This window comes from Mizuhopecten yessoensis, unplaced genomic scaffold (assembly GCF_002113885.1).
Source record: "Mizuhopecten yessoensis strain PY_sf001 unplaced genomic scaffold, ASM211388v2 scaffold5877, whole genome shotgun sequence".
Lineage (NCBI taxonomy): Eukaryota > Metazoa > Mollusca > Bivalvia > Pectinida > Pectinidae > Mizuhopecten > Mizuhopecten yessoensis.
In genome coordinates, this window is record NW_018406268.1 from 1,299,091 (window position 1) to 1,314,349 (window position 15,259).

General features: G+C 34.1%; 1 protein-coding gene across 1 annotated transcript in view; it reads left to right on the forward strand.

Annotated features, from left to right (window-relative positions):
• The window catches only part of LOC110451232, a 53,828-nt gene extending 38,569 nt beyond the window's left edge, over positions 1–15,259 (forward strand). The window contains exon 3 of the mRNA XM_021499152.1: positions 850–15,259. Within this exon, the coding sequence (XP_021354827.1) occupies positions 850–1,946 (1,097 nt within the window). The 3' untranslated portion in view covers positions 1,947–15,259. The remainder of the gene's footprint in view (positions 1–849) is intronic.

Genomic DNA, 15,259 nt, shown 5'->3' on the forward strand with positions numbered 1-15,259 from the left:
TCATTTTCTAAAGGACCTCCAGACAAAAGACTACATATCCATAATATAGTTTATACTTGACTTAGATTTTATCTAAATGTAACGAGGTAAAATTCAATTTTCAATGAAGAGGTTTAAATAAGGTAAAAGGTTCGAGTCTAAATCCGACTTCATTGAATTTTAATCACAGAAACACCATTGTTGATGTAATCGTTGTATATTCCATCTTTATTTTTGATACAAGTTCTGCAAGGTATGGGTTTCTTTTCAGAAATAATTATTTAAGCTATTGTCATCCTAGTAAAAGAATTTCTATTTATTTTTAAAGTTTTTGGCAGTGAAATTGGGAACTTTAATGCACACATTTAAGGTAGACAGTTCCAGCACTTTTTGTTGTATTGGTAACAAAGAAGAGTTCTAATTTGTTTCGAAGGTTTCTGAATTGGAGTAGCTTGTCCATTTTAGTAACTTAAAAGGAAATTAATACATTCATTTTACAAAAATATCTCACAACTGACATTAAGCAGGTAGCTTCTCAACTACACTACCATTCATGAGGTGTTCTGTTGATACTTCTCTACAACTAGTTGGGATCATTTAAAACATTTATTGTCATCTGTACATGTATACTGTGAAAAATAAATGGGACTTGCTACCTTAATCCGATATATAAAACATAACCAGTAAAATAGGAACATTAATGGAATTACATGGTTTTGGGAAGGGATTTACATATTGGTCAAATAACTACATAAAATCGACCAATCAGAGATAGTTTTATAGCATATGGCTAATCAAACATATTGATCATGTCTAGTGAACTTGTCAAGTGTGCCTTTATTAACATGTCTTATTTGGTTGTCTTTACAGAAGCAGCTGGGTTCGCGGAAACAACGATGACATGTAACGGAGTGATGTTCAAAGACTGTAGCCCCACGTTCTGTATAAGTCGGCAAGGTATTATCAACATCAACAAAACCAGCTCTGTGTTCAGCTTCAGGCGAAAAAACAAGTTCACAAAGATGGCTGAGCACTTTGAGTACAATCATATTCCTGCTCATCTGTCGTCAATCCAGAACTTTCACGTAAAGAGCGTGGTGTGCTACCATGACACCACGGTTATACTTCACCTGGTGCGGAACATGATGACCCAGTTTGGGGTCATAGACCTAGGTATAAACAAATTTATGGGTATATTCGGTAAAAAGACTGCTGAATTTGTGAATGAGGCAGTTCGGGGCCAGATCAGCCCTGATGGCTCCCTATGTCTCATCAAAATACCCAAGCTAAGTGACAATAACAGTGCCTTTGTCTTCCAGCTTTACTGCCTCAAGACAAGGGAGCTAGTGCGTGAGCTTGCCCTGCCCTTTCATCACAGCCTATTCGCCTTTGACCCCCGTTTCACCTCCAGTCGTTTTGCAGCCACCAGCTTCGTTACTGGAGAGGACAACAGCCTGAGTCTGATTCACACAGACTCTTGGGAGGTAATAAGCACCAACACACGTGTGGATGACATGCGACTAAGTCTACACCCAACGCTTAAAGACCTTTTCTACTCTAAAGATGGGTATCTCATCTTTGCTGTTATGGTAACTGCTGGCTGTCACTGCAGGGAGAAGAAACTTCGTCGACATCAACCCATCGAAATTAGCATCTACATCTTCAATGCAGATACGGCGCAAACCTTGCACTGTGTGCAGTACAACAGATATACATGTGGCCAACACTCATGCCCAACTAACTTCATGCCACTCTTCTCGAACTGTGGCAGTCGTATGGCCATCGTCCTCAATGAAATGGAAACTCCCATCGACCATCTACAAATCTACAAACTGCCAACTGCTGGGAGCCTACAGAACCGCAGTCGAATCCGCATCCTGCAGACGTTTGCTCCAGAGATCCTCCCCAAACTGCCCCTCCCTGCTCGTATGGTCCAGTACCTACAGTTCCAACCAGAATTCGCCTAATCCTCAATGCTATTACTGTTTAGGGACAGAGCAGTCTTTCAGTTAATGATTTAGATCTGATCCTCAACATGGTCAATCTGGAAATGTTAGAACTTGCCCGGTAGTTGATACTTCAGGTCAAACTTCAGTGTGATCCTAGTCCGCTTCAAATAAACGAGAAACTACAATCAGATACAACGCCTGCAAAGTTGGAGGTTATCTGTGATCTGCAACATTTCGGAAAAAGGAAGAAGTGTATGATTCGTAATATAACAATTCATGCTGTGAAGATCATCTAGTTCTTGTCCGTGTCCAGTGAAGCTAAGAGCACTTGTGATACAAAGCTCCATCCTTTACCAAAGGAACACCCGAAATGAGTATGCACCAGATCTTTACTTACATTTAATTAAGAAATTTTACACATTTTGACTCTTAAGAGTTAGCAAAAAAACAAATCATGCAGCAAATATATTCGCTTTTACAGTATGTAAGATATGAGGTTCAGTAAAACTATTTTTGTCTCATCACCTGAACACAGACAACAGAAGTTATGCCTGCAGAAAATTATTAAGGCTACTTTTGCTCTTTGCAGTGTACCAAATATGAAATGTAACGAAAAAAACTTTGATTTACAGAAAAGGGCTTTGTGCTAGTGCCATCACTGGGTTTTAGTGATAATGATTTGGAACATTTACTAAATTCACTATTTTTTATTGGAAAAACAACCCAAAGAATGAAAAGTATTTTGAAAGGCAAAGTTTTATAAGCCTACACAAGTCGGATGTCGTCATTTTACTGTGAATGTTAACTATGTAAAGTATAGGCCGTTATGTGGCTTACGTATAGAATGTAGAGTTGTTGATGCTGTGGACCAGCCCATGTAATGGCTGGTGTTCTACATGTGTGTGGGGGCTGTACAATCATCACAGTATAATCTAGTCAGTCATTGGTACAACTACATGCTCACCCTAGATAGAAGCTCACCCTCATCCTCATACAAGTGAACTTGGTGCTTGTAGTGATAGTATACCCTTAAGTGTACTCGGGAGTGAGAGAGAGATGGCACAGGCCAGCGTTAAATGGATGTCCACCTAGTTTAGGTTTTGGTTACGTGTTTATCGTTGTCTTTCACTGACTGAGGTTTGCGTTCAGTCAACACAAGGGGGTAAGTTCCCTCTATTCTCCCTCTTGGAGATCCCTGGGGTCAGATAGGCGTGGTCCTCTGGCCGTGTGGTCCAAAGATCCATGTCTACCGTAAGTTTGTGTGGTCCCCGTGGTACACCTATGCTAGTGTTGGATGGAGACAGATATACATACCCTGTATCTTCAGTTAATGAAGATAAGCTTTTGTTGGATATAAATAGCTTTGTAGCAGTAATTGAACCAATGTCTGTTAAATGTTCAACTTTTTCTGATAAAATCAAAATTTCAAAAACCATGGGGTCCAAATTTGGCAGAAGGGGACCCTTATTTTGCAAAAAGGTTTCTGCCTCTGTTTGTTCCTCTCAATATATGCAAAACTTTAATGGGGATGATTTTAAATGAAGATCCAACATTTTGCTCTATATCTTTCTCATTATATGGAGTTCTTTTGGCAATAGTATCTGTTTTAAAAAGTATTACAATTGCAATAATAATTGATCAGCATAAGGGGTTGGAATGTTTAAATTCAGGCACGTTTTTGCCAACTTGATTAACAGGTTCATTTAAATAGAGGAAAGTAGTGGTATAGAGGTAAAATCTTTCTATTGTTTTTTGACAAGCTATGTCAATATGGATACATAGAGTTACATAGATTTACAAGTGTCCACTTTGTGATATGACGAGGGTGGTGTTCGGGGGACATCCATTTGATGTAGGCCTGGTGGGGGAGAATTTATTTTTGATAATTTTTGATCCTATTGAACAACTTGTGTTGTCATTAGCTTAATTTCTGATAAAGAAAAAATATCACACTTATTGATACAAATCTTGAAATTTAATTAAGAATTATTGTGATCATGGTCCAGTTAAATTCATAGCCTGGTTCCTGTAAATATTTAGAAGATATTAACACAAATGTAACAATCTCTTACTAAGAGTGCAAGTTTGGAGAGAAGCTGATCCTCTAAAGGGAAAGTCAGAATTTTATTGTGTAATTAAGCTACCAGAGATTATTACTATTGAACCCTGGCAATACAAATTATAAAAATTGAATTTTTGAATTAATGATTGTGTGTAGCTACAAAAGCTTATGTACATAGGATCTTTTATGATTATTCATTCAAATTATGTGGTTAACAAAAACTATAAATAGGTATTGTTTATAAAAAAGGTAATACATTCAGCATTTATAGAAAAAAGTATATGTCTTATTTAGCGGAAGTATTTTAAGATAAATCATTTTTAAAATCAACTGTATTATATAAAAAGAAAAGAGTTGTGTTAAGAATATATGTTACAATCAATTATGAAGACTGCAACGTGATGTGACCCACCATGACAAAACTGACTCCAGCATGAAACGAAAATAGTCAAACCTGCTCATGCCAGCTGTTTTATTGACTACCTGTGTTAAGAGACCACTTTAATTGTTTCCCATTGTAGTGATTTTATTGTGAACTGAACCTGTATTCAGAGACCACCTGTGTTAAGAGACCACTTTTTGGACTTCCCATGGGTGGTCTCTTGATACATGTTTAAATGTATGTTCCTTATAGGCAGTGAATTATTTGATATATCTGTATGAGATGTCAAGATTTTATAAGCCCTTCTATAACTGGCCTTCTTTGTGTTTGGAGATTTGGGGGTTGAATTAGACTCGAAACATAGCACAATGCATCTTATAACTAGTGTTTAACCCTTTCACCCCTATGTAACTTTAATTAACCCTTCCATGCATTGATCTGGATAAGTCCATTATGGTATACGGTAGTGAAATGGCTAGTACCTTATATTTATATTAATCAGGATCCTGGATGAATATGTTTTAATTGTGTCCATTCATCTGTTTTGTGTTAAGATAGAAAAAAAACACCATTTGAGGTAATCAAGCGATCATAAATGTTCTTAAAAAAAAACTCTGATTTCAGATTTCATGGTGGGTCACAAAATGTTGGAAACTGTTGACAAATCATGAATGTGTAGCCGAGTGTTAGAATCAATTGTTACTGCTCTGAGATTTGTTGTGTGCTTTATAATCAAACCTGTTTAAAACTGTAATTCAGTGAAGTATTGTATTCCCAACATACAAAAAGGCTTTGTGATATACTATAGAACCAAGATGTGATGCAACTTCCCTTATATCCTAGCTTCAATCATTTCATGATTTAGTTATCATTAAAACCATGTCTCGAAGGAAATGGTATGGAAGGTAATTAAGGTATTATATAACTAACTAGTCAAATCATTCACCCCTACATATTTAAACTGGACTTGCCCAGTCTTTGATTTGGTAGGGTTCAAGTGTGATTTTAGGGGTGAATGGGTTAATATTTAGTGATGTTTTCCATCTAGTTAGATTCAATAACACTGAGGTTTATTTAGACAGATTTTGTTTTTGGGTAGCAAAGAATTAGAGGGACCTTGTTTAACGATATATTAATTGCTGGTCACCTGGTGCCAAATCTTGTGTACATTGTTGTGTAGAAGTTTGTTATTTATTAAATCTGTTAATCTGTAGATTGAGATACTTTCTGTATACTAATGTCACTTACATAATCACCACACTCCTTTGACACACTATATTAAATTCCTTCACAAATAGATAAGAACCACAAGTATTCTACTGTTGAGTGTTAAGGACCACCACCACTTTCAATATTTTCTTCAAAATATCCCTGGTAGTTTGTCAGCATACTACTAGCATGAACAACATGAAAACCATTTAAAACCAGGATTATTTTATTTTAGCCTTGATTTGAAGGAATTTGTAAAATGTTGAAGATGAATGTCAATTTTCCAGGTATTATTCTTTGTTGATTTTAGAATAGTAAAGAGGAAATGATATCTGTATGTGGTTCTAAGTCAGAAATAACAGCATTTGGAAGTTATACTCTTAGAAAGATGTTTTTAAGAGACTGTTACTTACTACAGTAAGGTAGGTAAGGAGATTTTAGTTGTTCCGTTGGTGCCTAGAACTGGGAGGTTGATGAGATTGATTCTTGAGATTCTCAAAATCATTGGTGTTTAGAGAAATAGGTACGGTACCAGTCCCATGTAGCTGTGGTACTGGTAATTTAAGTAACATTTACTGAAATAGTGCTGCAGTATTACTATTACTATGACATTTAGGGATTTCGGTAGTCAAATAAGATTTTGCCTGAAATATGGAAGGTTTCAACATCATATCAAATAGACATTTCCTAACAAACCCCATAGTCAAAGCTCATTTTGGGGAGTCAAAAAGATATACTGTCAAGGGTCTACTGAAAGCCCTGCTAAAGAAGTACTGAAAGTTGAATGAAGTAGTACTGATAGTGAACTGAAGTGGTACTGAAATTTTGCACTAAACTTAATTGGGCATAGTATTTATCATTAGTGTATTGAAGTTGCACTATGAGTATACAGTGAAGCGGTACTGCCAGTAGTGGTGAAGTACCGGTGATGAATGCACTCTGTTGACCTTTAGTTAGAGTTATAGTGGTGATCTGTTGGTTGGACGTATATATATATATCTACAGATATTATATTCTTTACTAATCAAACTTGTGAGGTGCTGATTGTTAACTGTTGACCATTGTCATGGAGAACACGACTCCACTTTCCTCTTCCCATCATATTATCTCACTGACCACTTGCAGGTCACTAAATTCAGCAATGACCAATCTGTTAGTGATGGACAGCTGACCACTGTAGAGTATTTAATTATCTCCCTGTGATAGGATTATAACACTTATTGCCTCTCTCATTCATAGAAAGCACTTGTTATGATAGATAATCACCCGATGTGTTAATTGATAGTGACACACTGCATGGAGTATTTTCAATAAAACACCATTCCAATACGTGTACAATCTATAAGAGTACATCAGAACCAATCTAATGTCACGGTGAGGAAGTCTAAGATATGAGTAGTCTACACTGTTATAAATAAAAACCATCTAGTCGTTTAACACTAGTCATTTACCACCTGTCCCTAGGTGATGTCAAATGTCAATTTGTTCATTAATGTCACAAGTCTTTATCGTCTAGTGTCCAACCATTTTTTCTTACCTGACTAAGAGCAAATTTATATTTAGGTTTATTTTTTGAAAAAAAATCCTTAGTCTGTAATGAAATCTAAACGTCTATAATGAAACCTTAACACCACTTGGAACTGAATAACCATCTAAAGACAAAAGACTTAAAAGTACTTTTATATTTCAGGATATTTAAAAAATAAATTCACTATGAACATTACTATGTATAAGATGCAAAGCATTTAAATTACAATATATTGTCATAAACATAATATACATTGGCAAAAATTTTAATAATACTTTGCACTTGTGTATCACTGTGCATTCTATAATGGGTAAATATATTGACATCTTTGTTTGGTTAGGGTATCAATTATGGACATCTGTTGGAGGTGATTATGTGGTTATATGGACCCGAGAAAGTGATATTGACCAAGATGAACTTGAGGTTAATATCACTTTCTCATGTGCATAGAACCAAATATTCACTAAAAATAAAAGTATTTGATGATTATATTAGATGCTAAATAATGTTTTCATCATTAAAAGAGATAGAACGTATGAAAATTGTACAAAGTAAAGTACTGCATTCGGCAGAAAGCATTGTGTAGGTACAATCAAAATGATGTGATAAAATGAATATTGATCTGCTGCTTCTAAAAATAGTAAGACAGAGTCAATATCACAAATCACCAATCGCGATGTGAATATGACCCAACTAATGAGGATGTAGGAAAAAAGTGTCATCTAATATTGCGAAAAAAGTTCAAAGGTCATTGACTGACGAGGTCATTTGAACAAATCTAGATTTTATATTTTATTGTAAGATATTGATATTTCCAATTTAGCATTGATATTTGAATTGATACAAAGTATTGTGATATGTGGATACTAAGATATATTGCTTCAGCTGTGCTATTTATCTCGTAATTGTCTCTATCCAGCTTATACAGTGGGAGACTCTGTATAGTAGGGGCTACACATTAAAAAAATAATCATGTTTTTCCATGATAACCACCTTAAAAAATGGTTAGTGCTAAATTTTATTAAACAATATTATTTAGAATATATTTTACAACAGTTATAATCCATTACGGCTAGTGCTAGGGCATGCTATTTTGCAAAGAAACAATAACCAAGTGTACCAGTTGCCTACAATCAACCAGCTTCAGTTGTTACGTTACCTACTTACTATGTACAGAGAGTAATGTATTATCTCTAATTGTTATCTATCAAATCTGTCTCTGATCTATTTTTGTCATACAATGATCATGTCATTACATCACATCATACCATCACATGACTTTTCTATAAATAGCACATTATATTATTACTCTTGACTCTGGTTAGCCTGATAGGCTGAGTTTTTGACGGTGACGTCATAAATGTGTCACGTCTTGTGTACCCAATACATGGCTCAAATTCAGCACCTGTTAATGTCAACTCATTTACCCCTAACGACACATTTGAACTCTCCCAATTCAAAGTTTGGAAAAATGCATTAGGAAATTTCAGGGGTGAATAAGTTAACATAATTATGAATTGTTCATTTTATTTTTGAAATTCATAAAATCTAATTTCATGATTACAATACTGTTTTGAAAGAATTGAAAATACTGACTGATATATTTTAATCTGTCATATGAGGAGAAAAAAAATCATATACATGTACATTAGGGCATTCGTTAATCTAATTATCACTTACCAGGTTAGACCTTGTGACATGTTGAATTGTATAATATTCTCTATATCATTGTCTATATTTGTATCATTAATTTCTTATTATACATGTAAACTATATTCATTATAATAGCCACCCTTCCCTTATGCCTCAGTTTTTAAACAAAAGATATCTTATAAGAATTGTTCCTGTTTTGGATTTGGTTTCTAGAATATTTATCTTGGAATGTTTACATTCACTTTCCAGTATCAATGCAGGAACTCAACATCTGTTTCTAAATATTATAATGAACACGTATCTCTGTTTGGTAATTATATATATAAAAATCCACAATAGAGAGGTCATATGGTGTTTATTTATATCATGAATTTCTAAACTGGTCATTAATCCTGGCAGATACTTTTGCAATTAAGTTATGAGACCATTTTGATTATTTAAATATTGATCAAAACAGAATTCAAAAAAAAAAAAAAACTTTTTAAGAAAACAAAAGAGAACAGCAAGCTTATTCTATCATCCAAATATTTATCAAAACAATCTTTAGTAAAAACAGCAATTGTGTTCTACTGCTGTCGTAAATTTGTCAACATTTGAGGCCTGTATTGCATTGAACTACATAATGTTCTACATTGAACTCAGTATTATCTATCTTGCGTGTTATGTCAAGTGGGTTTGTTTGATTACTAACTGTTTACTAACCATGATTAATAGCCTAGGATGTATATCTGTATGTTTATCATGTATATTTATACTGATGATAATGATAATTATATTACAGGTGAAATCAGCTGCAAGGATAAGACAAATTGTCAAGCATGACATAGCTTCCGTTTAATGATAAATACTTTTTACTTGTTTGTGAAATCAACCCTTAGAGTAAACGTATTGTTTAACTGTATGTAAAAATCTCATTAATCAAAACAGGACTGTTGATAAAAAACTGAACAGCAAAATCACAAGATATATTATCAAAGAACATTCACAAAAAAGGAATTGAAATGTTTATGTTTATGTAGAAAATTGTTTATTAACTACCTGACCAGTACTTGATTTAAGTGAAGGTGATTTATGCAGAATTAATCATAGATGGCATCATGAGTTCTTTTATCTGTGTTGTGGAAGGATACAGATTGTGTTTGCCAGGTACATATCTATTTCCCTGTATAAGGATACAGATTGTGTTTGCCAGGTACATATCTATTTCCCTGTATAAGGATACAGATTGTGTTATCACTTATATTATAAAACAGATGTTTGGGATGTGATAGACATGTAATATGATACACAGATATGAAATTGTGATAGGATGATAATCAATACAGGAGGGTTGGGGCACAGTCAGTGTTAACTACCTTTATTGCAGAACATTATATCATACAATAAATATCACCCTTTTAGGACTTCATTGGGCATGATATGAATAGCCAAGTCATTACATGTATGATTATTGAATAAACCGCGCACAAACTAAAATAATATCAAAACAAATTAGGAATTTAATTTTGACATTTTATGAAGAAAGGGCATTGATTCGTTAAACTTTGAATTATATACAGCAATTACGATTTACAAGATTGTTTTTAAATGTTATGATTGTCGGAGGTGTCTATAATATAAAACATTGTTTACTGAAGTAAAAGAAATTGTAGAGTACTAGAAGTAATATTGAATTAGTAAAATAGTATAATTAACTCTTTACCCTGCCAAAGTTTGTTCGGTAAGATTAACATGATATATAGAGGGGTGTGGTGCTACAGTAAGAAACAAGTACGAAGAAAATGTTAAAATCAATCAAAGATACCTTGAAGTATATTTCATGTAATCAAATTTACATATTAAATGAGGAGCTTTTATATAGAAAGTTTATATTTCATTTCACAAATAACTTTGCATCTGTCATATAAAATAAACAGTTTCTGTATGATTTACTAACAAAGTTTGATCATGGTAGGGAGGGAGCATTGTTGAAATAAAATAGAGCTGATTTGAAGAAAAAAGGATGGTCTTGTTTTCCAACCATTGCTAGTAGCTTCTATGTTAAATCTATGGAGGAATTTTTATTTTTTCACTGAATTGTAAAAAATATCAAACAAAGAAAAAAATAGAAAAAAATGTCTCGAAAGGAATTCTTTATCTCAGTTTTATTAGAAGATAATTAACAGAATAAGAAAATGATATCATCAAATGATAGAAGTAATTACGACATTGTTTAATCTCAAAGTTAGATATTTTATAGTCAGTTATTTACAGAATGCTGATCAACCATTATTTTCAGAAAAAACATGTTTACCAACAGGCTGTTTACATTTCCCTGGCAGTCCGCCACTGATACAAATGGGTAAGGTCTATTTTAAGTTCAGATTTATCTTAATGACTTATGTATCTTTTTAGATATTTCTTGCGATGACGCGCAGTTACATTCCAGACTGCAATGCATGCGTGTTTGGTTGGGAATGCACAATAGTGAAGCTAGGTCTCGGCTGTGGTTACTGATACATGTAAACCTCCGTTTTTAGCCTGTCAGATATTTAATCTCAAACATACTGCAGTGTTTAGTGTATCGCTTTTTATTACTTGGCTGAGAATCATTTCTTTTCCAATATTACACAGTTCTTAAGACAACAGTTCCCATTAATTGCCAGAAAGATAGAGGTTCAAATTTGATGTAGTATGCAGTTATCAAAGACGCGTTATCTTTTTACGAATAGCTCTCATTCTGCCCTGACTTTTATGGCCAATTGTTACCTCCATCATTCTGAATTGTGGTTGCTAAAAATACTTCTTTCGTGTTTACCAATTTCAAACAGTTGTATATAAAATAAACCTTCCTTATTCTTTGTAGCATTCACCTTCAATCTACTAATCCTCCCCAGACTATAAAAAACCCTTCGCCCCTGAAATTTTATTATGAACTTACAGTCTTACATTCTAGTCGTGCCTGAGTGAAGGCATAACAAGGTATAAACAGGCTCATTATATATTTCTCGGCCTGCAGCGTTCTTAAACCTAAATCTGTGAATTATGCAGTTTTCATTTCCTGTACATGATTTACGATAAACAATCTGTCCTTGAAAGTCCTGAAGCTGTTCATATTAAAAATGTTCTGAACATTTTTTTTTCAACTACAATTTGTCTAATATCTCATTTAACTTTCCCATTTTCACGTTTCACCTCTTAAAGTTTTTATTAATAACTTCAGTTTCTGCTCGTTAAATTTCTCAGCCTGCAACTAAGATTAAGACTTCTCTTAACAATATCCATTTTCTATGTTAAAATATTATTATTATATTATAATATTGATCTCTTGGATGACCACAGGAGGAGATAAGCTAGTAGAAGAACGCAGCTACGATGTTTTACAATAATTTGGGTTGACAGCTAGTCTTCATTTTTGTTTTCTGGCATTGTCTTTAAAAATAAAATGTTATTTAAATCTCTGCAATATTCATCAAACCTTTCTCCTGATAAACTAATACATTGTTGTTACACTTTACCCTAAAAAAGAAAAAAATACATTTGAGTAAATAGTTATTAAAGTTATACATATTTAAAATGTAGGACGTTTTAATGCATGTCTAAAACCGATGCAGTGATAGAGAACAAGTCTGTTTTATGGGAAAACCAGAATAAGTTTATATTTAACGGTGAAATGCTGAGTCAATACTCCACATGTGGAAGTGATTATCACACCAAACAGCCTCTCTTCTCTCCTCAATCTTTTGTGCTTTTATTTTCTCTGACGATTGATATCATTGAAAACTTTCAGCGTCTGTTTGTTAAAGCTTCCACAGGGCTCTGTTAGGTTTTATATAGCGTCTGTATGTTAAAGCTTCCACAGGGCTCTGGTAGGTTTTATATAGCGTCTGTATGTTAAAGCCTCCACAGGGCTCTGTTAGGTTTTATATAGCATCTGTATGTTAAAGCTTCCACAGGGCTCTATTAGGTTTTATATAACGTCTGTATGTTAAAGCTTCCGCAGGGCTCTGTTAGGTTTTATATAACGTCTGTATCTTAAAGCTTCCACAGGGCTCTGTTCGGTTTTATATAGCGTCTGTATGTTAAAGCCTCCACAGGGCTCTGTTAGGTTTTATATAGCGTCAGTATGTTAAAGCTTCCACAGGGCTCTGTTCGGTTTTATATAACGTCTGTATGTTAAAGCTTCCGCAGGGCTCTGTTAGGTTTTATATAGCGTCAGTATGTTAAAGCTTCCACAGGGCTCTGTTAGTTTTTATATAGCGTCTGTATGTTCAAGCTTCCACAGGGCTCTGTTAGGTTTTATACAGCGTCTGTATGTTAAAGCTTTCCCAGGGCTCTGTTAGGTTTTATATAGCGTCAGTATGTTAAAGCTTCCACAGGGCTCTGTTCGGTTTTATATAGCGTCTGTATGTTAAAGCTTCCGCAGGGCTCTGTTAGGTTTTATATAGCGTCAGTATGTTAAAGCTTCCACAGGGCTCTGTTAGTTTTTATATAGCGTCTGTATGTTCAAGCTTCCACAGGGCTCTGTTTGGTTTTATATAACGTCTGTATGTTAAAGCTTCCGCAGGGCTCTGTTAGGTTTTATATAACGTCTGTATCTTAAAGCTTCCACAGGGCTCTGTTAGGTTTTATATAGCGTCTATGTAGAAAAATAGAAAATAGAAATTTTGAAAGATTTATATTTTTTTCTTCTGAAATGAATTCTTTTGTTAAAAAAATCCATATCAAATTCAGAACAAGTAGCTAGGTAATTAATGAATTAGTACTACAGTTTATATAACATGGTACAGTTTAGATATAAGCCACATATTCACTTGTACTTTTTACATTTGATCTAATGCCTGGACTGCAATCATGAAAATACATCATGTTATTTTCAGGTTGATGTGGTATTTATAACGGTGTTGAGAGCAGAGGTCAGAAGAAGTTTTTAGATATTTTGCGGAATAAACAGTGTTAATCTTTCAAAAGAAATTAATCAAGTGCTTAAAATATGTTTTTTACGCATAACGAGATTTTTTATAACAGCTAATATGCTCCTGTGTTTGGTTTATCTGTAGGCTGTGTGTGTAGCCTTTGTTCCCTGTCGGAGGACGTGTATTATAAACAATGGTATCATACTAAGTGTTGTTCCGTCAGAACTATATCAAAAGTCAATAATCTATGCTTGTACCCAAATAATACATAAACGAGGCTGCTCAGCCTGAATTATACATAACTATATACGACAATCTGGTGTGACTATATTGTTTGATCATCTGCCTTGAACTTGTTCCAGATTTCCCTGTTGAAAAGTAACCCTGTGAATTATCATACTTGTAAAATACTGCTTTCATCTGCACTTATTTTCTCCTCACAAACTTCCCGGTATCCTCAAAGTCTACCTCTTGTTTTAGTTCTAGATATTACCACTCCTAGATCTAACAGCTTGTTAGGCCTCTGTTAATGTAGATATTTCCACATTGTATTTAATGTACTCATACATGTACTCATAAAATGTTTCGATATTAGCTCAGTTTGGCACTGTGATATACTAAAAAGATTAAGTCGAGAGCAAGATACAAATTGCATTAAGAAATTAAGGATGAAGAATATGTGTGCTTATATCGATTATTGGAATTTGAAAATCATAATTCAATATCATGCGTAGTGTTCATAGGTGTATGACTCATATCACTATATACATACGTAACTCATTGTGTTATAATTATCATAAAGCTCATAAACACAACATAAAAAAAAAAAAAAATTTTGCCCGAAAAGCATCGCACCTAATCCCCAGCCATTTGCTTTAAGCAATCTATGGAGTCTATAGTACGCCTACAAACATCGTCAAAAGTTTGAAATGAAAACACAAATCAAAACGAGCCAGCTAGGTAACGTTATGTAAGGATATTTTCAACGAATTCTCACTTTACCCCACTCTCCGCATGATCCCCTCCCCATCCACCAACACACGCACCTACACCACACAACCATACTGGGCACCTCGCTAGTTAATATACTGTAAATGTGTACATCCCCGGTATATCTTAACTTTGTCTGTTGTGTTATAACAACATATATATGTGTATATATATAACAATATCCTACTTACGCTGTCTGTGTGGTAAATCTGTATGCCTTCTTTCAATCAGCACTTCCAGCTTCTCTCTGTCGGTTGAAGAGTAAATGCCAAATTATGTACATAATTATACACATAAGGTTATCATCTTATGAAATTGGTTTGTCAAAATAATCATATTTATTTGCAATATTTAAGCCAGTCATTTTATTTTAATTTCTATATGTTAATCAACCATTGCTGCTCACTGTTTTACATTTCAATCTTCATTTTAATTGTTTATGGTGATTACGCTGTTGAGTTATGTAATCTGCGCATCGAGTATTACAAAGATATTTTCCCTCGGGATCAATCAGTGCTACGTGTATATATACTGTTATATTGTATGTTACTCTCAGTCGTAATCCCGAGTCAACTAGTTTACTCAAAAATAAAAGGTTATGCTTAAGCGGTA